The sequence below is a fragment of the Sorex araneus genome, chromosome X (genome assembly GCF_027595985.1).
Source record: "Sorex araneus isolate mSorAra2 chromosome X, mSorAra2.pri, whole genome shotgun sequence".
NCBI classification, from domain to species: Eukaryota; Metazoa; Chordata; class Mammalia; order Eulipotyphla; family Soricidae; genus Sorex; species Sorex araneus.
This window is the reverse complement of record NC_073313.1, coordinates 208,709,766-208,732,108: the sequence shown is the minus strand read 5'-3', so window position 1 is coordinate 208,732,108 and position 22,343 is coordinate 208,709,766. Positions and strand designations below refer to the sequence as shown.

Here is a 22,343-nt window from a genome sequence, read left to right as displayed (position 1 = left end):
GGCTCTGCACTTAGGGATCACTCATGGTGGTATGCTTGGGGGAACATTTGGGGTGCCAGGCATCAAACCCCAGTTGGCCCGTGTGCAAGGCAAGCACCCTACCCACTGTGCTGTGGCTCTGGTACCTCTGATTTAATTTTAGATACCCTGAAAATTATCCTCTTAATAATTTAATTTAGTATCAATTTTTATTTTGCTGCATTTGCCCTAGTTGAATAAGTGGTGATGATTTGGGCACAGAATACACACACACACACACACACACACACACACACATTTTTTGGGAGGGGGTCACACCTGGCGATGCACAGGGGTTATTCCTGACTCTGCACTCAGGAATTACTCCTGGCGGTGCTTGGGGGACTATATGGGATTCTGGGAATCGAACCCGGGTCCACCATGTGCAAGGCAAATGCCCTACCTGCTGTGCTATCGCTCCAGTCTCATATATCTTAATTTTAATTATAACTTTGGCACAATAATGTGCTTAAAAATATGTAACTATAATTGGTTCCTACCAGAGACATATTTTGTATACCAACAAAGAATGAGATGAGGGCTATGACAAGGCTGTGGAGAGCAGAGGCAAATATCCAGTATCCTGATGGTTGAATAGTGGAAAGACACGGTTAGGTTTTGATTCTTCTCTTTGTGCATGCTTCTGCGCTTTCACTGACTTTAGTTTGGGCTTACTTTGTTTGTCTTCTTGACAAATTTTAATTTAGTAGAACAAATAGTACTGTGCCAAGTTTTCTTGTGAACTTAATAATAAAATATCTAATTTGTGATTCCTAATATAACCAATAGTTTATGTAAAGGAAATTGACACCTTTTACTTTTCACCTTCTTGTAGTATATCAGCTGCAGCAGGAAGCCCCTCATCCTAGAAGAATTACCTGTACGAATGAGGTGGGTGGAACAAAACCATTACAGTCATCTCATTTCTAAACTTTGGCTTTCAATCGACAGTTTGGCTATTTGTGGGATCAGCCATTTATGTGAGTTGACCTAAATTCACTTTTTAAACATTTATTTTGCTTGAAGTAAATGCTACATTTTACTAGACTTTTAATTTCCTTTCTTTTTTTTCTTTTTGTTGTTTTTCGGCCACATCCGGCAATGCTCAGGGTCTACTCTTGGCTCTGTGCTCAGGGATCACTCCTGGTCAGGGGACTGTATAGGGTGCCGGGGATTGAACCTAGATTGGCTGCATTCAAGGCAAGCGCCCTACATGCTTGCCTGGGGCCCTACATGCTGTCCAGTGCCTTAATAGACTTCTTGATGTTTACAGCATAGTACAGACCTGGAGTGCAGTGGCTTAGAGCACCTGCCTTGTAGTGTCTGGTCATGAGTTTGAATCCCAAGTGCCCTGCTGAGCCCAAAACTGAAAGCTCCGCTGTCAGTCTGCCATAAGCGATTGCTTGGGTGCTTCACAGCCAGGTGTGTGAAATCACTGTGAAAGGCGGTGCAACCCCTGTGAGCACCACCACCAGAAAGATGTGCAAGCTCCACGGGCCAGGAATGTGGCCTTTGGCGAGCACATGTGTACGCCCTGCAGCAACCCCATCATCAAAAGTGTAACTTGTGTGTCTCAGCTAAGAGTATTTCCCATGTGACTCACGCGCTGACGGAGGACAGACCTTGGTGAGCAGTACTGCCAAGTGTGTGAGCTCTGCTTGTTGAGGCGCGGCCTCAGCAAGTGCCACAGCCAGGCATGTCTGTGCTCTCATCATTGGAACAACAGCATCAGCGAGAGGGAGAGTGGAGAGATTATTTGGGGGAAAAAAATAATGGAGTTAGAGCAGTGGTATAGCTGATAGGGTGCTTGCCTTGTGTGTAGCCAGCCCAGGTTCCATCCCTGGCATCTTGTATGGTCCCCCGAGCCTGCCAGGAGTGATGCCTTTGTACAGAGACATGAGTAACCCCTGAACACCACCAGGTGTGACCCTAAAACAAAACAATTAAAAAACATACATCACAGTTTAAAATAAGGCAGTATAGTTTTAAGTAATGTTAGTATTTTTTTTTCAGTTAATGTTACTCTTCTATTTCTGTGTTTTATTTACTAATTTTAAAAGCAAAGTTTGAAGGCATCATTATAGCATTATTGGAGTAAGCTTTTTATTAAAAAATATTCTTTGGGGCCGGAGCTATAGTACAGTGGATAAGATGCTTTCCTAGCATGAAGCTGACTTAGATTTGATCTCTAGAACTCCTTACGAGCCCTTAAGCCCACCAGGAGTCATCCTTCAGCACAGAGCCCTGAGCACTGCCAGGTGTGGCCCAACCCCGACCCCTCTCACCTAAAATTTATTTAATTTGAATTAGGGCCACATCTGTCAGTGCTCCAGCAGTGCTCAGGGCTTACTCCAGTTTCTGAGCTCAGAGATCACTCCTAGCAGGGCCTGGGGGGCTATATGGAATGTCGGGATTTGACCTGGGTCATCCTGGGTCAGCTGTGGGCAAGGCAAGAGCCCTACTCTCTATGCTATTGCTCTGACCCCATATTAATAAAGACTTAAACAATCAGTGAAGGACACAGGCAGTCAAAACTATGACAAAATTATGTTCAACTTTATTAATAATAAGAAGAAAGCAAAACAGGCCAAGTTCAAAAGAGTAGATAATGTCTGGTGAGCCTATCAGGAAAGAGATGCTATCTCAGATTCCTGACGGGCATGCAAAATGTTGCCCTCATCCTAATAAGAATTTGATAATGTCTAACTGAACAACCTGAATTTATTTATGCTTTGACCTGCCAGTCCAGATTATAGATTTTAGGAATTTTCCTGGATAAGTTAATTGCACAAATAATCACTCATTGGGAGTTTTTATTGTAGAATTATTTATAATGGAATACCTGGCAAAGCCTGATGTCTGCCCATATTGCTTATTTTTTAATAGTTTTAATTTTTTTTAATTGAATCACCATGAGATATACAGTTACAAAGCTGCTTATGGTCGGATTTCAGTTATACAATGAGGAAGGCTTATTGAATAAAGTTATATGGTATATGAAATAGGGGAGACAACTATGAGCTAACATGGAACAATAAAAATACATACCTATTAGTGTCCCTTTTAACTAATAAGAGAAAATAAGGAGAAAAATAAAGCTGCTTCTTGTAAGAGGGAAGCACAATTAGTATTACCACAAAGACCAGTTGTTGATGTAAGCATGAATTGCCCAGTGGAGGGACAAGGCATGGAGGAAGGCTTACATGGGAATATCTTCATAAGTTTGACCTTTTAATTATGCAGATGCTTTTTATATCCTAACAAAAAATTAAATGACAAATCCTAGCATTGAATACAAGTAGAAAAATTCCTAATGAATTTATCACACAATCACCAAAAAATTAAGTAGTTTAAAAACATGATTCTTACTGTAAAACTTAAAGGGAAATGTTTGAAGGACAAAAGCCTGCAAAAAACATATTTAACTGCACTTAGAAATGTTTTTGTTACTTATACTTGTGCAAATATTCTGAAATTATTTTGTGTGACATAGGATAGCACAAATGAGTTTATTGAGTTTTTGAGAACTGGATTAATTGGAAAATACAAATATGAAATGAAGGAAAATTGAGAAATATGGTGTGATATTGAATTTGGTGATAGCAGTACAAGCTCAAATTTTTTCATTTTTTTAAATGTAATTTCTATCTCAGTTCATGGAAAGGACTTTTAGTAAGAACAAATATACCCACTGCACACATTTTCATTTCCAAATACTGTTTCCTTCTAAAAGGAGATAGTGTTCCATAGAGAAATTTTGGCATCCAAAACCTGGTGTCTAGAGTTCCTGGAACTCTATGTTTCATTATGTCAGGAAGTTAAGAGGGCTGAAAAGTGAACGAAGAAACGTCAGAAAGACATAGGAGCCCTTCACTGGAAGGATTCCACAAACAAAATTCGGGCCAATTTTATATCAAAAGGGATAATGATGGCAATGAATTACAATACTAAATTAAAAAGATAATAAGACTATAAATATATATTTTTAAAAAACACCCCAATGTGAAGAGGAAAAGTAGAGTTGAAAATGTAAATGGCGACCATGTTTAAGTCACCATTTATAGCAGAATGGCAACTAAGCATGATAGAATGGTGAAATTATAAAATCACAAATTGGCAATAAGAATGCTTAACCTTTTCTCTAGCCTTTACTCTGTTTTAGAGAATATATCCCACTAGGTGGGAACATAACTTTGATAGAGAAGTGGAATAAAAGGTCTCTAATTGAAATTGTAGCTTCACCACTGATGATTACCTTTTCCTGACATAGTCTATGGCTTAACCTTTGAGTCTATAAAAATAAAGGTGATGCATATATATATATATATATATATATCTTAGTTGCTGGGATGATCTGTTAATTAAGACTTCTAATATGTTTTGCTGCTTAAAAACATTGTTTTGTATTGGAGCCACACTGGTCAGTGCTCAGGAAACCATTGCAGTGCTGGGGATTGCATGTCTGACTTCCCTATGTGAAACTTAACAACTCCAGCTACCTCCCTGGCCTGAAAAACTTTTTCATATTGTTGAATATTAGCATTGAAATTTTAAAACCGTTTTATAACCAGCGTATTATTCAAAAGTCTGTTTGTACCTTATTTGACTTTGAAATGGTCTTTTAGTATCATTTTGCTCTTGTTTAAAATTCGTTGCTCACAAATAATTGGGTAACACTGTAGCACTGTAGCACTATCATTCTATTGTTCATTGATTTGCTCCAGCCGGCACCAGTAACGTCTCCATTGTAATTGGGTAGTAGGATTTATTTGGAATCAAAAGTTGGTGGTGATAAAGTTGTGTGAAGGAGGAGCTGACGGAACAAGGGGGCAGGTTATATTATGATGTTCCTAAAAGGCAGAGGGTGGACTAAGAGAAAGGAAGGGGTGGGAGAGAAAGCTGAGGTTTGTTCTGACACAGTGTGGTGTTAAATTTTCAGATATTTTATTTTACTTTTTGGAAAGAATGAAACTTTTTCTGGGTCATGAAATTCTAGAAATGAAAAGTAACTTAGTTCAACTTGTTTCCTATACACTGTATTTTTTTTTTTTTTTTGGTTTTTGGGTCACACCCGGCGATGCACAGGGGTTACTCCTGGCTCTTCACTCAGGAATTACCCCTGGCAGTGCTCAGGGGACCATATGGGATGCTGGGATTAGAATCGGGGTCGGCCGAGTGCAAGGCAAACGCCCTACCCGCTGTGCTATCGCTCCAGCCCTACACTGCATTTTATTAATAAGAAGTAATTCTCAGAGATCAGACCAAAGGGCAAAGTTAATCTGCTGATAGAACTTGGATGTCAGATTCTGATTTTCTACTATTGTTTTAAATTCTTTTTCTTAGTAAGTTAGTTTCATGCATATACAGAATGCTGTGTTATGAACATTTGCATTTTCACAAATAATCCTTTATTTTCTCCCCAGCAGGTAGAAAACAGACCAAAGTATTATGGAAGAGAGTAAGTAAAGACTGAAAACATTTTGTAAATTGGAATATGTAAGAGAGACATATAGTAAATGTATTTGTTTAGTAAAATTGACAAGCAAGATGAAGGTGGTATTAAAGTTTGAAATAGTTCTTATCCTTTTTTTTGTCAAAAATGTATTTAAGTGAAAAATAAAATAAGGGCAAGTATTTAAGATAGCATGGGAAAATATATGTTCAATAATATTAAAGTAAAAATATATGCAGTTTATATTATAGATAATATCTATCTTGGATGTATATTAGGAAACTATATTTGTATGTATATATTAAGTTTATAGATATATTACACACATGTATATATTTATAGAGTGGGATATGGGAGGTTTATTCTACATTTATACTTTATTTTCTAGTATCTATAATTCCACATTATCTTTATTATTGAGGGGAAAAATAATTTATGGTGTCCATAAATAAACTGTTATTGTTTGAATTATCACCTACTGAAGATCCACGTTCAAATGATTTGTGTAAAATTGAGATATTAAACAATCTTACAGTCCAGTTTTTCATTAAAATTAATGAGCATTTAAAAAAAATTTTATTAGTGAATCACCGTGAGGTACAGTTACAGACTTACAAATTTTCGTGCTTGCGTTTCAGTTATACAGCGGTTGAGTGCCCATCCCTCCACCAGTGCCTGTTTTCCACCACCAATGGTCCCAGCATCCCTCCCACCACCTCCTCCCTGTCCTCCCCCTACCCCTCCCTGCCTCTGTGGCAGGGCATTCCCTTTTGCTCTCTCTCTCCTTTTGAGTGTTGTGGTTTGCAGTAGAGGTATTAAGTGGCCATCATGTTTGGCCTGTAGTCTACTTCCTGCCCGCATGTCCCATCCTGAACGGGCCCCTCCTAGCACCCTTTACTTTAATGAACATTTTTATACTTTTAAAAGATGCAATAATGTTTTTGTTTTGTTTTGTGGGCCACAACTGGTGCTGCTCAGAGGTTACTACTGGCTCTGCACTTAGGAACCATGCCATACAGTGCCTGGATGGTTATATAGGGTACTGGGAATTGAACTCTGGTCCACCAAGTGCAAGGCAAGCACCTTACCCTCTGTGCTATCTCTCCAGCCCTAAATATGTAATAATTTAAAAATAATTATTAATAAAGGCAAATATAACACTTTGAGGAAAAGAATAAGATCACCCATAATCTTCTTGGTCCCCAAATCTTTTTTGTGACTTAAGATCATAACGGATAAAAATAATGCATATAAAATATTTTTAACTATTTTGTAATCTGTGTAAGTTTTGAAGACTCTTGTAAATGAAACAGAGGTCCCTGTGAGCTGTGAGGAGGATAATTTCAACTTTAGAACCACTGATGTTCTTTATGGTTCAGTCCTCTGCTTTGGCATTTATGTTGCTTTAATTATATAATCTTGAAAGTAGCACCATAGTAAACATCTTTGGGCCAAGGTTGTGACTCAGAGGTAGAACCCTTGCCTCACATATGTGACGTCCTGTTTTTGATCCCAGGTTCTATGGGAGAAAGGGGACAATAAATATCTTAGTTTCAAGGGTGGGAAGTCTGGGTCAGTTAATATTTGTCAAAAATTGTCAAATAAGGTTCTTATTCTTTAAATATTGCTGTCATGTTTTGTTCCAAAACTTGTTATATTGGTAAAATTTTTATTTATTTTTGTTTTTTTTTCTTTTTGCTTTTTGGGTGACACCTGGCAATGCACAGGAGTTACTCCTGGCTCTGCACTCAGGAATTACTCCTGGCGATGCTCGGGCGACCATATGGGATGCTGGGAATCGAACCCTGGTTGGCCATGTGCAAGGCAAATGCCCTACCCGCTGTGCTATCACCCTTGGTAAAATTTTTAAAAACGTTGCTTTTGGGGGGGGAATTTTTTTTAAAGGGTAAAATGCTCACCTTGCACACAGCTGACCCAGGTTCAATTCCCTGCATCTTATAAGGTCCCTGAGCACCGCCGAGAGAGAGTCCTGAGCATAGAATCAGGTATATCTCCTGAACATTGTTGGGTGTGTTTCTCCCCAAAATTGCTTGAGGACATTTTGTTTTGGAAGTGCTTTGGGCTTACTCCTGGCTCTGTGCTCTTTCTTGGCAAGGCACAGGGGACTATATGTGGTTTCAGGGGTTGAACCCAGGACAGTTGCATACAAGGCGAGCACCCTACCCACTGTAGTCCCAAATTGCGTGAGTTATAAAAAAATCATTAATTTTTACTGACTTTATTAATTGATGTCAAAGGAACAGTTTGACAGTATGAGAATAGTAGGGTTTGTGTTCCCTGTCATGGGAACATCTTCTGGCTTGCAGAGTCTGAACCTAGTTCTGAAGGACTGAAGAATTTATGGAGATGGGAATTTCAGAAACCCATTGTTAAACCTAGCCATTCCAGTAGTCTTGGTTTAAACATACCTCTTATAAAATGAGAAAAGACTGAACCATTCTCAGGAGAAAAATTCCAAAGAGCTGCCACTTGCTCCCTAGGAAAGTTATTAAATTATTACAGTACCGTTTTAGGGCCATTTAAATATATCCTTTCTTGATACAAGTGAATGTTGATTCTTTTATACTCTAAAAGCTGCCATTTCATTTGAGCAATCACTCACCTCTGTTAGCTATGAGTTACTGAAAGGGTATAATGTGCGGGTAAGTTCTTTGTAAATTGTAAATCACTGTACACTTCTACCGTGCTTTTTTCACTTTTAATGTAAATCATCAGTTACCACTGACATTTACTTTTTAGTGTTTTATGCCAGTGTTACAGATGAACCTACTGTGTTTTGTTTAAAAATATATTATTTATGTTTACTTTTTCTCTCTCTTAATCAAATTGGGCTTTAGCAGGGAATGAAAGCAGGTATTCAGTTGTTTGCTTTTGCTTGCGTATCTAGTGATGCAGATCAGGCTCATAGTGGGCAATCATGCCAATTAAGGGCAACCCAAGGCCTTGGAAAATCACTAACTTAGACTCTGAGCCAGAATTTTGGCATAGTACCACGAGTATGAAGAAAGGAAACGGTACACATTTCTGTATATTTTTCATCAGATTCATATTGTTAGATGGAATTGTCCTCCTGTGGGGGTGTGATTGATCTTCCTTTTGACTGTGTGGCAAATGGGTTAGCTATGTTGGGACTCCCCCTCCCCACCCCCACCCCTCGCCCCGATCACCACAGAGAAGCTGGCCAGGGACCAGACTCAAAGAAACATAAGCATAACTACAAACTCTTTGATTGTACGGCAGCACTCTGTTGAGAAAACAATGAAGAATGTAGGCAGTTTTTTTTTTTGGGGGGGGGGTTGCGGATGTTGTTTTATCTTGTATTCTTGGAAGAGGTAGAAAGCATGCAGTTTCTGAATTGACTTTCTTTCTTAGGTTTCACGGCATGATCTCCCGAGAAGCAGCTGACCAGCTCTTGAGCTTGGCTGAAGGCAGCTACCTCATTCGGGAGAGCCAGCGTCAGCCAGGGACCTACACTTTGGCCTTAAGGTTGGTCGTGGACCTGTAATTCTAGCCTTGCTTCACTTACAGTCCTTCTTAAACCAGGGCTTTAAATTTTAAAGGCGTCCAACATGTAATTGAATTTGTTCTTCTTTTCTTGGTGCCCAATTACCATTTTAATAGCTTTGGGACCCTTAAAAAGTTTCTCATGAATGGTAGCTCTTAGTAATTAAGAACTGAAAAACCTTTAAAGCACATTTTGGTAGTTTTTCTCTTTTATTTTATCCTTACCCCTTCTCTCCCATCTGTCCTGCCATGTCAGCTCCCTTCTATTTCCTGAATAAGGAACTAAGAGGAAAGATTTTTGTCACTCATAAATTAAAGCCAGTGTCATTTCTCCTTGGCTGGCCTTTGGTTGAAGCAGCTTTCTTGGGAGCTCTTGGCTTATTCCTGTCAACTGAACTTTCCCTAGCATTTGGCTGTTCTTCTTTTACAGTAGAGCACTCAGAAACAAATATTCTATTAACTCTGCAGTAATAACAGAACAGTTATATAGTAACATGCTTCTTCACTAGATTTGCCTCATGCCAGACCTCTAACCTTATTTAATCTTCAAAACAACTGGATCTGAGTACTGTTATCTCTGCAGATAATGAAACAGAGACCCTAGAGCTTGAAGTAACTTGACCGAGGTCATATGTTTATTAATTTCTGTAGATGATATCGGAGCCTGAGCAATTTAGTTTTAGAGACTGTGTTCTTAACTCCGTATGGCTCCCTCTCCGAAGGCTCAGAATAATTATTCTTTGTCTCTGTTCATTCCTTCATTTGTCTATTTGTGCAAATAAACAGATGATCTATTATTAGTGTTCCTCTATCCTTTAGAAAACATTTTGAAAGATTTTCTAAAGAACAGAAAAGATTTCAAAATCTTTTCAAAGATACTGAAGATAAGAGTACTATAAGATACTCTTATTAGAAATAAAAAACGTCCTAAAGAGAGGTTAAAGAAGTGACACTTCTTTTGATTGCTACAGTGTGAGAATAGAAAGTTGAATCACTGTTTGAGACTTTTCTCTGGCTATGCCTCCGTCAATCACTGCAGCCTACAAGAGTAAGCAGGAGCTACTTTAATTTCCATCCACAAGATTTAACATTATTATTATTTCTGGAAAAAAGAAAATTATGTGATTCAGCATTTTATACTGAATTTTTGGTCAGTTATATGTATACTTGAAGATCAGAGCTGGTTCTAGGAATCTACACATTTTTGTGGTTCTTATAACAAATTATCTAGTGGAAGTCTCCTTTCAGTGATAACTGTTTTTCTAGGTGTAAATTGCAATATTCAGGGACGTAATATGAACTAGGAAATAAAATACTTACTTATGTTGCCACTAAAGGAAGCAGAAGGCTGGCTTAAAGCAATTCCCAGAATACTTTTTTGTTTGTTTTGGACCATACTCCATGGTGTTCCAGGACTATGGGGTCGTCTTGCTGGTGCCTGGACTCTTGAGGTGCTGTGTCCTGAGACTCCCGCATGCGTAGCAAGTAATCCTGCCCTTAAGCAACCTTCCTTGCCCTTCACAGAAGTTTTTGATAGCAATTCCTCATCTGTTTTTTTCTCTTTAACATTTTCTAGTTCCCAAATCCGACAAGCATACGTTTCCAAAATGTCTGGTCATACGAATTTCTGAGGTCATTGAGCCTTAATATAAAGGTTAGTGTATTGCAACTTAAGAAAGAAGGGGGAAGTGCGGGAGGAGATACAGAAACATCCAAGGACTCACTTTCTTTCCACTTTGTTACCCTCTTTTTACAACATCCCAGATCACATAGCTACAAAAGTGGAATTTGAACTCAATTTTGGCTCAATCCAATGTTGAGATACTTTGCTTCTTAAGGTATTTATTGCCTTTCATAAAAGATATTTATCATCTTTCAGCATGGCTGTCATGTGTTTTTTCCTGAATGAGAGCAGCTGGCACTCTATAGTCAAGGATTTAGTTTGGTGAAAAGTACCTCCCAAACCTTAAAATTGTTCTCATTCCCTGTTACTATCCTTTTACCCTTTGTTCCTAACTTCTTTCTTTTGCTCATGCTACTTATGACTTTAAATTTATACTTTGGTTCGGGAAATCATAATTGGACAGCAAATGAACATTAAATTAATGAAACATTTTTCATTCATATATCAGAGGTGATATGCATTCTCCTTTTTGTTATTGAGAATCAACATAAAATTGTTAAGTGGTAAAGAAAAAATAGTAAAGGAAAAAAGGTAAAGAAAAAATAGTGGTAAAGAAAAAATAGTAAAAAATAGGGGTAGGGAGTTTGTGAGTATATGTTGGTAGTAATTTGTATGCTGAAATATGATTTTAATTTTCCTTTTTTTGAACTAGATGTATAGCAGGGATGTGCTAAAAAAAGATGAAGTAGAAGTTATATAGATACATCTGATATTCTCATCAGATACTTTCCCTTTCAACAAACAGATCTCCTGATTTATTCAATGTGTTTTGTTTTTAACATGATGCAATTGTCCATTTTGGGAGAGCAACTTTATCCACTTTCAGCCTATAGTGCTCAGTGTGCATTTTCTGAGTTAAGACCTTGAAACTAGGGATAAGAACAGGGACACGTGGAGGCTGGACCAATAGCATGGCGGGTAAGCGTTTGCCTTGCATGCGGCCGACCCGGGTTCGATTCCCAGCCTCCCATATGGTCCCCTGAGCACTGCCAGGAGTGATTCCTGAGTGCAGAGCCAGGAGTAACCCCTGTGCATCACTAGGTGTGACCCAAAAAGAAAAAAAAAAAAGAACAAAAAAGAACTGGGACACAAATTGATCCATCTGCATGTCAAGCTCAGTATGTCAAGCTCAGAACTGAAGCATTAGCTTTCTTCACAAATACACTGCAACCTCCGTATTTTCTTTATTAGCTGGTGACACTATAGAATTAAGGCATTTTTTGTTTTCTCTTAGTGGTACTTCAAGATATTTGTTCATTTAGTACCACTTTAGATCAGACCAACATTCTATCCCATATCACATGCATATATTTATGTATGTATCTATATTCTTGAAATTAAATTTAGACTTACTGTGTTTTGCAGTCATAACCTTTGACAAAAAATACTGTGCTTTTGACATCTGATGGTTAAGAGAACATTGTTTTTCTTTCTCATCTCACAGAGCCAAACCCAACAATCTTGTTTCTTGAGTATTCTCAAATTTCCCCTCCTGTTTTAACTCTTATCCACTTTCTGAACTAGCTCAGTAGCTGCCCAAGAAATCTTGCAATATGCAGTCTTGTTTGATGTGTTTGTCACAATATCAGAAATGATGAGTCTTAAAATCAGATGGAGGGGTCAGCAAAGTTGTCATGTTGTGTAGGGCACAATCCAAAGAACATGCCTGCATATATCCATACTTTTCCCTTTTCACAAGGGCCTCCTGGGCTTCCCTGATGATCCCTGTGTGTGAGGTGTTTTTCAGGCAGTGTGTGCTGGAGGTATCCACCACCACTCTCTCAATCAGAATTTCAGTTCAAATCCAACAAGCCTTTGCTTTTGTTGACCTCTTGATGCAGCAAAGATGAGTGTTTTGGACCACTAGTGAAAGTGTATTATACAAGAGAGTGAGTGGCGCAAATAAGATACTGGATCAGGCTCCACATGCTCATGAGACATTAGATGTCTCAAGTTGGCTTGGATTTTTTCCGTTGATTTTTCACAACTCTTGGATTAGCTGTTGTTTGTGAGATATCATGGCAAATATTAGCTATAAGCAGCCTAAACTAATTTCACAAATTTGGTTGATTGTTTTTTCTTTATGATTTCCATAACTTAGAGCTACTTCTTTAACCATATTTTATGTCTTGATATAATATTTCTCAGAAGAAAAACAACTTTGATTCAGTGTCACACATATAGAGTGAGAAATGAAAGCTGATTGGATCAGTTAATATTTAAAAATTTATTTTTATTGGTTATTGAATATATGCCAAAGAATGCTGATATTTATAATAAGTGTAGCGCTCTCTGTAGCACTGTCGTCCTGTTGTTCATCGATTTGCTCGAGCGGGCACTAGTAATGTCTCCATTGTGAGACTTGTTGTTACTGTTTTGGGCATATCGAATACACCACGGGTAGCTTGCCAGCTCTGCCATGCAATAATAAGTGTAATTTAATAAATATCATGATACTTTGTTATGTGCATGACAAGCTAAAGAAACTGCTGTCGGCTGTGGAATTTCTATACATTGCATATTCTTCCTCTTCCCTCCTGCCTCTTCTTGTTCCTCATACTTGGCAACCCTATCCTGATTACCATTCCTTTTCTTTCCTTTGCAGGCTTATACTATATGTTTGTTTGTCTCCTTATGTAATAAATCATTTTGGTTTGCTTAATTTTGAACTTTATAAGATAATATGCAGAATGTGTCTTTTCCATTGAAGATTATGCTCCTGAAATTTCTGCTAACCAACCCCAGTTTGATCCCCAGCACCGCATATATTCCCTCAAACACTCCCAGGAGTGATCCCTAAGCCTAGAACCAGAAGTAAGCTCTCAGCACTTCTGGGTGGGTTTTTCCCCCCATAAAATAAAATATGTCTATAATTCTTGACTTTCCATTAATACCCATTGAATAAATCTACCATAATTTTGTTCTTCTATTGAAGGACACGTGGGTGGTTTCTAGTTTGGGAATATAAAAACAGTCCTGCTGTGATAAGAAAAATGTTTTCCAGTACATGACAATGTTTTCTCTGGAATATTTTCTCAAAAGTAAAATTGCTGCTTTTGTTTTACTAGGTCTTTTGCTGTATCATGCTTATTGTTTTCAAAAATATTTGTGGCAGAAGTTCCTTCATTACATTTTATAACAAGTTCTGTCATTTTGCTTCCTACTTTGACTTAACTCCGTCAGACCTTATGCCCGAGGGTCTGGTGACTAGTGTGCATATCTTGTTCTTTTAATTTATTTATTTATTTGTTTGTTTGTTTATTTATTTATTTATTTATTTTGCTTTTTGGGTCACACCCAGCAATGCTCAGGGGTTACTCCTGGCTTTGCACTCAGGAATTGCTCTTGGCAGTGCTTGGGGGACCATATGGGATGCTGGGGATCGAACCCGGGTTGGCCACGTGCAAGGCAAACACCCTACCCGCTGTGCTATCGCTCCGGCCCCCATATCATGTTCTTAATGAGGTGAACTTCTTGTTATGTTTACTGACAGTTCACATTCTCTTCTGTAAAATGCCTGCTCAAATTTACTACCCTTTCTTTTGTTTAGACTGTATGACGTTTTATTCTTTCTTCCCCTCCTACCTCTATTTTAATTGGTATTATAGTTTAGGAAAGATGGTTGCAATAAATAGTGTTAATAATATTGAACTACAGCCTTGCTGCATCTTCACCACCACCAAAGAGCCCCAGACCTTCCATCAGTCTCCTAGGTCAATTTCCCCAACCCTCCCTGTCTATCCCTCTACTCTTGGCCCCACTCCACAGGAATCTCAGTTTTGTAACCCATTAAAATCATTTGTTCTGGGTAGCACTGTAGCACTATCATCCCGTTGTTCATCAATTTGCTCGAGCAGGCACCAGTAACGTCCCAATTGTGAGACTGGTTGTTAGTGTTTTTGGCATATGGAATATGCCACGGGTAGCTTGCCAGGCTCTGCCGTGTGGGTGGAATACTCTCGGTAGCTTGCCGGGCTCTCTGAGAGGGACGGAGGAATTGAACTTGGGTCGGTCATGTGTATGGCAAACGCCCTACCGATGGGTATAAGTAGAAATATCTCTGCACCGTGACCTGCCATTTATTTATTTATTTATTTTTTAAAGAATACAGTCTCTCTCTATATACCTGGTGTGGCTACTGACATTTGGGTTTAAAACTGTATTATTTTCTATTTGATCTTCTTGTTTTATTTTTTAGACCATATTTTTTGAGGTGCTGGGATTTACAATACTGTTAATCACACTTTTCATGCATACATCTTTTCAACATCAGACCCATCACCAGAGAGTTTTATGATGTGTCGTGCAGCTGCAAAAGTGGCCGTGTGGTCCAGGAATATGTGGCAGTTGGGTTGTGGAGGTTTTTGGCTGCCAGAGCTGGGTCCCTTGGGGCGAGGAGGGAACACCAACTGCTCCTTGGGACATCACTTTTGAACAACATGGAAAGTTACATTTAGACTATAGCTGATGTGTGAGTAGCCACAAAGAGAAATATTACATGTCTTTGATAACACCATTGGGATACTGATATTTCATGCTACTGAATTTCTGGGTTTCTCAGTATACAAGATATGTTCTGAAAAAATTTTGAAGTCAGTAGTGTTTTCTATTTTTGAATACCTTATAATTAACTTTTAACTAAAAGCGTCTAAACTGATAGAAAAATTGGTTCTTGGAAATACAATACCTCTAGTAATAACCATTAAAAAGTTCTCTTGAAAAATAAAGGGATTACTATCACCATTTTACAAGTGGGAAATGAAAGACAGCAAAGGTTTAAGTATATGTATATATATATGCTATATATGCACCATATATGCATATATATATATATATATATATATAGTAAGGTCATGAAACTACAACTTGGGCTTGCCATTCTCAAATCAAAGTAGGATCTTCACCAACACACTTTTAACTGCAATTATTTTGTCCTTGTTCTCTCTGATCTTCCTATTCTCTTTTAAAACATACCTTACACTAAAAGGTTTCCAGTTTATGTCATTGGCGGTTTAAATATTTCTCCTTCCAGCTTTCTTTTTTAGTTTTAATAAAAACATACATGATGATATTTTTCTTCTTAGTAAAACTGAACAAATTTAGCACTTCAGGTCATGGTGAGTGGGGTATTTTTTATTGAAGGAAACCAATATTGATTAAGAGCCTAATAAGAACACAAAGTAATATATAACTTTAATCCTGATGTTGTATTAAATATGCAACATTGATATAAAGAAGTATTTTTTATATTAAAAAATTCTGGGGGGGGCTGGAGTGATAGCACAGTGGGTAGGGCGTTTGCCTTGCACGTGGCCGACCCAGGTTCAATTCCCAACATCCCATATAGTCCCCTGAGCACCCCCAGGGGTAATTCCTGAGTGCAGAGCCAGGAGTAACCCCTGTGCATTGCCGGGTGTTACCCAAAAAAAAAATCTTGAATGAGTACAAACAAGGGCACTCCACACTATATGAATAGCTTAGAAAGAATACTAAATGAGCAGGTATGGTGCCGCCAGCAGGTCAGCGTGTACCGGTGGGATGAGTGCATCAGCAGCTTGATGATGCCTTCAGACTTCCAGATACCCCAAAATTGTTGCTGTGCCTTTGGCCAGACCCCAACAAGTTGGGGCCAAGTTTGCCAAGAAATTAAATGGCCATAAGTTAGGTATGTGGGAGACACATCACAAAATACCTCCGGCTTTATTTCAGAGACTGATAAATCTCAAAAAAAATCAAAAGACACAGTTAGGGCCTGTATCGCAGAGTAGGTGGGAACCTGTGATTGAGAGCTCCTGGCCCCCTTGGATCAGGACTGGGCATCCTTCCCCCAAGTCCCCAATTTTCCAGTAACTTGACAGTCACACCCATAAACTGCCCCTGGCGCCATGTAGGTCATGTAGATCAACGGCTAAGATCAGGGACTATAACTAAAACTCACAAAAGAGAGCGCCACAGATTGTCCTGAACCCATGCCAGGCTGTCTTCACTGGGGTGCTCCGGAGTGGGACGGATGCCACTTAGTTGGCACCCCTTCCCTTTTCCCCCTTTTCTCCCCTCCCTTTTGCCTCCCTTGCCCTTGCCCTCTCCCCTTACTCCCCCTTCTACCCCCTCCCCTTTTCTCTTCAATTTACTTCTTTATTTGTACCTATTGTTGCAAGATGAAACTCTATCAGACTTTAAAAGATGGATGAAAACTGATCCTTCTCAAACTTCTACATAAAATTTAGAAACAGGAAAGAAAAACTTCCAGAACCAAGCAATGAACCCTGGTTCTGAAACCAGACAAGGACAAATCAAAGAAAGAAAACTATAGGCTGTCTCTCCTGAATATAGATACACATATCCTCCACAGAATACTGAGCAACTGATTTCAACAATGCACTAAAAAAAATATACCATAAGCAAGTGGGATTTATTCCAGGGACATAATATATTGGTTCAACATAAGACACATCCTTAAGATAATATTCATAGAGGAAGAAAGAGCATGTGTTAAGATGCTTTTTATGATTTTATTCTTTTATGATTAAGGAAAACCTCAGTAAAATGAGTATAGAGGGAATATACCTCTAAAAAAAGTTTTATGTATGAAAAACCCACAACCAACATCTATTGTTGAGATGAGTGCGGGTCTAGACCTGAGTTTACCATGATGGGTTATGAGAGGTGAACACTGAGACAGTAGAAGGAAGCAGACACTCTGGTGGAGCATGTGCTGAGGAAATGTATGCATGAAACCCAACCATTAACAATATTGTAGGGGCTGGAGCGATAGTACAGCCGGTAGGGTGTTTGCTGGGTTCAATTCCCAGCATCCCATACAGTCTTCTGAGCACCACCAAGAGTGATTCCTGAGTGCAGAGCCAGGAGTAACCCCTGTGCATCGCTGGCTGTGACTCCCCCCCCCCCAAAAAAAAATTGTAGATGAAATTTAGAAGTTTAAATAAAAATGAAATAAAAAAAATCTATTGTAGTAGATCTGTGGAAAAGGGGCATTAGCTAGACTTGGCAGTGCCATTTGTAGTATAAAGATTAAATCTACACCATCAATCGGTAGGCTTTCTTTCCTGCAGTACTTTCTGAGCCTGTGAGTATACTAATAGTTTACTATTAGTATACTGCATTTCCCAAACTCCTTGGTCATGAGACCTCTTCACAGTATTCCTATGTAATACAGCTTGAGAAATGATCCATTAAATATTCAATTTACTCAAGTTTCTCTCGCTCTGGACTCTATGTTCATCAAATAACTTTCTGATAATGACTTTTCATGTGATCTTTCCCCAGGAGGAGAAACTTTAAAATAACTAGGCAAGTATTAAGAGCCTTCAAATTCTTTTCAGTAACAAATTAGAAGTAAGATCTGGGGCAAGAGTGGAAAGGGAAAAATATATCAGGTTTATTCTGTTCGGTAAATTCATATCAACACTACCAGGCCCCCAGACCCCCCTCCCCGCCTCCAGGCCACACACAGCTGTGCTGGGGAATTAGCTGAGGCCCCAGCCAGATTGAGGCAGTACTTAGCTGGGTGGGTCAGGCCTGAAGCCCGATGGGTGTTTGGTCCTTTGCCCTGTGGTGTTGGTGATAGAGACACCAGAGCTGCCCTGATAGTACTTAGGAGAATTTGAAGTACTAGGCATAGAACTCTGGGTCTTACATCTGCTAGGAATGTCCTTTACCACTTGATGATGTCCCTGATTGACCATTTTTGGTTGATAGACAGAAACATTTAAGGGCTAATTGGATCACTCGTTGCTCTCTTCCTGTTTCTGCTTTTTCCACTGGACCAAAATGGAGTTGCCTCTTTCAACATGGTGTTCTAAAACACCCCCCTTTGGCAGCCAAGCATCCTTTTTGCAGATTAAACAGTTTTTAACTTTCTTTTCAAATTTTATTTGCAAGTTTGGCTTTCTGCATGTTATTATATATTGGCTTTTTTCTTTTTTTAAAGAAAAGGTGTAGTTAACATACCAGTTTATCCATTTTTAAGGCATAAAATTTAATGGATTTTAGAGCATTCACATTATACAACACAATTTTAGAACATTCAGTTGCTCTCAAATGAGACTTGGTACTCATTTGTAGTCACTTCTCAGTCACAGGGATTCATTATCCCACTTTCGTCTCTGTAGGTTTATATATCTTGGACATATGTAATATCTATTCTTTTGTGACTGGCATTTTTTTTCTTTCAGCATGTTTTTACAGTTCATTCAAGTTGTTGCTTGTACTAATTGATTTCTTCTTATTAATGTATTTAAATATATTCACATTATTTCCCAGCGAGTACATATAGTCACATTTTGTTTATCCATGTGTTATTTGGTTAACATTTGCGTGGCTTTTACTTTTTGGTTATTATGAATAATGCTACCACAAATAATGCTGTATGCGAGTTTTAATGTAAACATATGTTTTTCCATTCTCTTGGATATATACCTAGATGAATTGCTAGATCATTTGGTAATTCCATGTTTAACATTTTGATTGACTGCCAACATTTTTCTGAAGTACTTTTTTAAAAAACCATTTTCCAACCTTACTGGCAGTGTGTGAGGGCTCCAATTGCTCCACTCTCACCAACACTTGGTATTAAACCTTTGCCATAAATAGTGGGTGTTATATCCAGGGGATGTGAAGTGGTATCTTATTGTGGTTTTGATTTGTACCTTTTTCTTGAATGGCACTTTATGTTTTTGAATTTTTTCCTCTGCAGGGCTTTTATCCACTGTTTTCTGTTTATAAAAACTTCCATTCTCTCAGAAAGGAAGCATATGTAGCAAAAGAGATTTTAAGCTCAAAGTTGAGAGATTTAAAGACCTGTTTTCATATTTAAAAAAAATTAAGGCATATCATAAATCCCAGTGAGTAATTAATGGTGGAACTGAATTTGATGTGTCTACCTGTGGCGTATTGGATATGCCAAAAACAGTGACAAGTAAGTCTCACAATCGAGAGAGGTTACTGGTGCCCGCTCGAACAAATCAATGAGCAATGGGATGACAGTGACAGTGACGGTGATTTTGAGGAACTTTGATGTGAGAGAGTTAAGTTGGCAGTCTCTCATCTCCTTTGCAAAAGGAAACTAGAATCTGACTGGAAACTGCTTAGGGGCTCCGTAAGAAGCACACTGATCTTTAAATTTAAGATGTTCCACAGTAACCAGATACAGTTCTATAACGTGTTGGTAAACATGCCTCTTTTCCTGGGAATGATCTGATACACCCAAATACTTTATTAGCGAACCTGACAGTTTTATAAATACAAAACTAGTTACTATTTACTTTGCCAAGCACTGTGGTAAGTAATTAATGTGAGTTAGCTTCTATTATTTTCTTGCACATTTTCACATTGAGGCTGCATTGAAAGTTGCGATGCTGTACATTGTGAATCCCAGAGGTAACCACTGGTGACTGTGGCCAGATGTGATGGCCTCAGGGTCTTCAGCTGCCCTAGACCTCCGGGAAGGGCCTGGGAAGTTTGGAAATCTTATAACTATGATCTATATTTGTGGTATCCAGGTTGGAAAACTCAATTTTATCTTCAAAAGAAACCCAGTATGTGTTGTTTATATTATGTTTTTTACATTTTACAGATATGAAAACAGTTTTAAATTGCTCAAGAATAAAAAGGAACAAATATAATCTGTTAAAAAATAACACCTGCAGGCAGGGGATGGGGAGAGGAGGGTGATGGGAGGGAACCTGGGGACACTGGCGCTGGGATATGTACATTGGTGGAGGGATGGGTTTTGGAACACTGTATGACTAAAATCCAGTCATGAACAGCTTTGTAAGGGTTAGTCTGACAGTGATTCAATAAACAAAAAGGATAAAACAACACATGAAAATACTAAGAAACCACATAGCACTTTATATAAATTGACGTGAGATATGATGTGTGAATAAACCCTTAGCTCCTAAATCAGATAGTTTCTAATAATTTTTTAGTTACCAATACATTACCACTCTTGTAGCCAAATCCTTGTTTGAAGCCTTAATTCTAAAATTACTTTTTAAAAATATCAAACTGATAGTTCATATTTCTGTTTATTTTGGAGTTTTGGGCCACACCTGGCAATACTCGGAGCTTACTTCTGGCTCTGTGCCCGGGGATCATTCCCGGCCAGCTCAGAGGACCCTATGTAGTGCTGGGGATCAAATCCAGGCTACTTAGTTCTTGCTGATAGTTCATAGTTTGAGAACGTAAGTCAAATTATGGGAGAGCTTATCTTTAGTAGTTCTGATAACATGAAAGAATAGACAGGATAGTAAAGCAGGACTCCTTTGTGTTCTGTAAACACACTGTCATTGTAAATTTAGTGTGACTTCTAGTTATGAAGGCCCATGGATTCTGTCACTGAGGAATTTCTGTGAAATGTTATTCAAACTTCACATCTCTGACTATTTAGTATGTTTAAAACTGTTGTTGCAATAGTAGTGATGATAAGATGCACTGAGATGCACTGAGATTTAAGAAATGTAATTTTTCTAATGATTGCAGAGAACCAACAATTCTTAATTAAATCTCAGGGCCCTAGCCTGACTTTTCAAGTGAACTCAGCTATATAGAGTTTTCTAGGTAGAATGAGAGGATGGCAGTAAATATTAGTAAGCAGACTTGCACATTTCTTTTAGATCTGAAAATCAGTGGGAAATTTTCCATGTTTAAGAGGAAAGATACCGAGGAACTGTGGAAGGAGCATGTTGCTGGTAGGCGTCGGCATGTGATGTACTGTGTGTTCCTCTGATCTGCTCGCTCAGGATAGGTTTAGCTGGTTGCCATGGTTTCATTTCAGTTCCTGCAAACGTTGTGTGTTATTTCAAATAAGTGGAAAATAATCTGCAGAATAATTTTTCAAAAACATTTTTATGCTTCTCTTAATGCTATGAAGCAATTTTGGGGACATTTTTCTAGATGTAAAACTAGCTGAACATTTTAGGCAATAATAGAATGTTGTGGTCCTGCCATCATAAAACTGATATTGATTTAAAAAAAAACTTAACAAAATTTACTTTCAAGCAATACCATATTGTCAGAGTCTTAATTTTATTTTGTTTAATTTAAGTAATATTTTGTGTTGCCAGGAATTGAATCTGGAGTCTTATGTGGGCAAGGCTCTTCCATGGGCCATATTTCAAGCCAAAGGCCGTAATCTTTTAAAACTTACTGATATAGGGGCCAGAGAAATAGTATTATGAGTAGAGTACTTGCATGTGGCTGACCTGGGTTTGATCCCTGAAATCTCACATGGTTCCTTGAACCAGGAGCAATCCCTGAATGAAGAACCAAGAATAAGCCCTGAACACAACTGGGTGTTGCCGCCATCCAAAAATGGCAACTAAAAATATTGATATATTGGGCTGGAGCGATAGCACAGTGGGTAGGGCATTTGCCTTGCACGAGGCCAACCCGGGTTTGATTCCCAGCATCCCATGAGCACCACCAGGAGTAATTCCTGAGTGCAGAGCCAGGAGTTAACCCCTGTGCATCACTGAGTGTGACCGAAAAAGCAAAAAAAAATTGATATAGGTTTCAGAGAGGTAGTCCAGGGGTTAAGGCACTTGCCTTGAATGTGGCTGGACTGGATTTAACCATGGCACTTTGTATGGACCCCCAAGCACTCCCAGCAGTGATCTCTTGGCACAGAGCTCAAGTATTCCC

The 22,343-nt window shown here is 38.6% G+C and overlaps 1 protein-coding gene across 6 annotated transcripts in view; it reads left to right on the top strand.

The window, feature by feature from the left end:
* The window catches only part of CHN1 (chimerin 1), a 188,268-nt gene that overhangs the window by 52,989 nt on the left and 112,936 nt on the right, over window positions 1-22,343 (top strand). The window contains exons 3-5 of one of the 6 annotated variants that reach the window (XM_055120292.1): window positions 854-909; window positions 5,445-5,476; window positions 8,864-8,977. In XM_055120292.1, the coding sequence (XP_054976267.1) occupies window positions 854-909; window positions 5,445-5,476; window positions 8,864-8,977 (202 nt within the window). Of the gene's footprint in view, window positions 1-853; window positions 910-5,441; window positions 5,477-7,283; window positions 7,328-8,863; window positions 8,978-22,343 lie in introns of those variants that run through there. The other 5 variants (XM_055120291.1, XM_055120296.1, XM_055120295.1 and 2 more) reach the window with 5 other exon arrangements.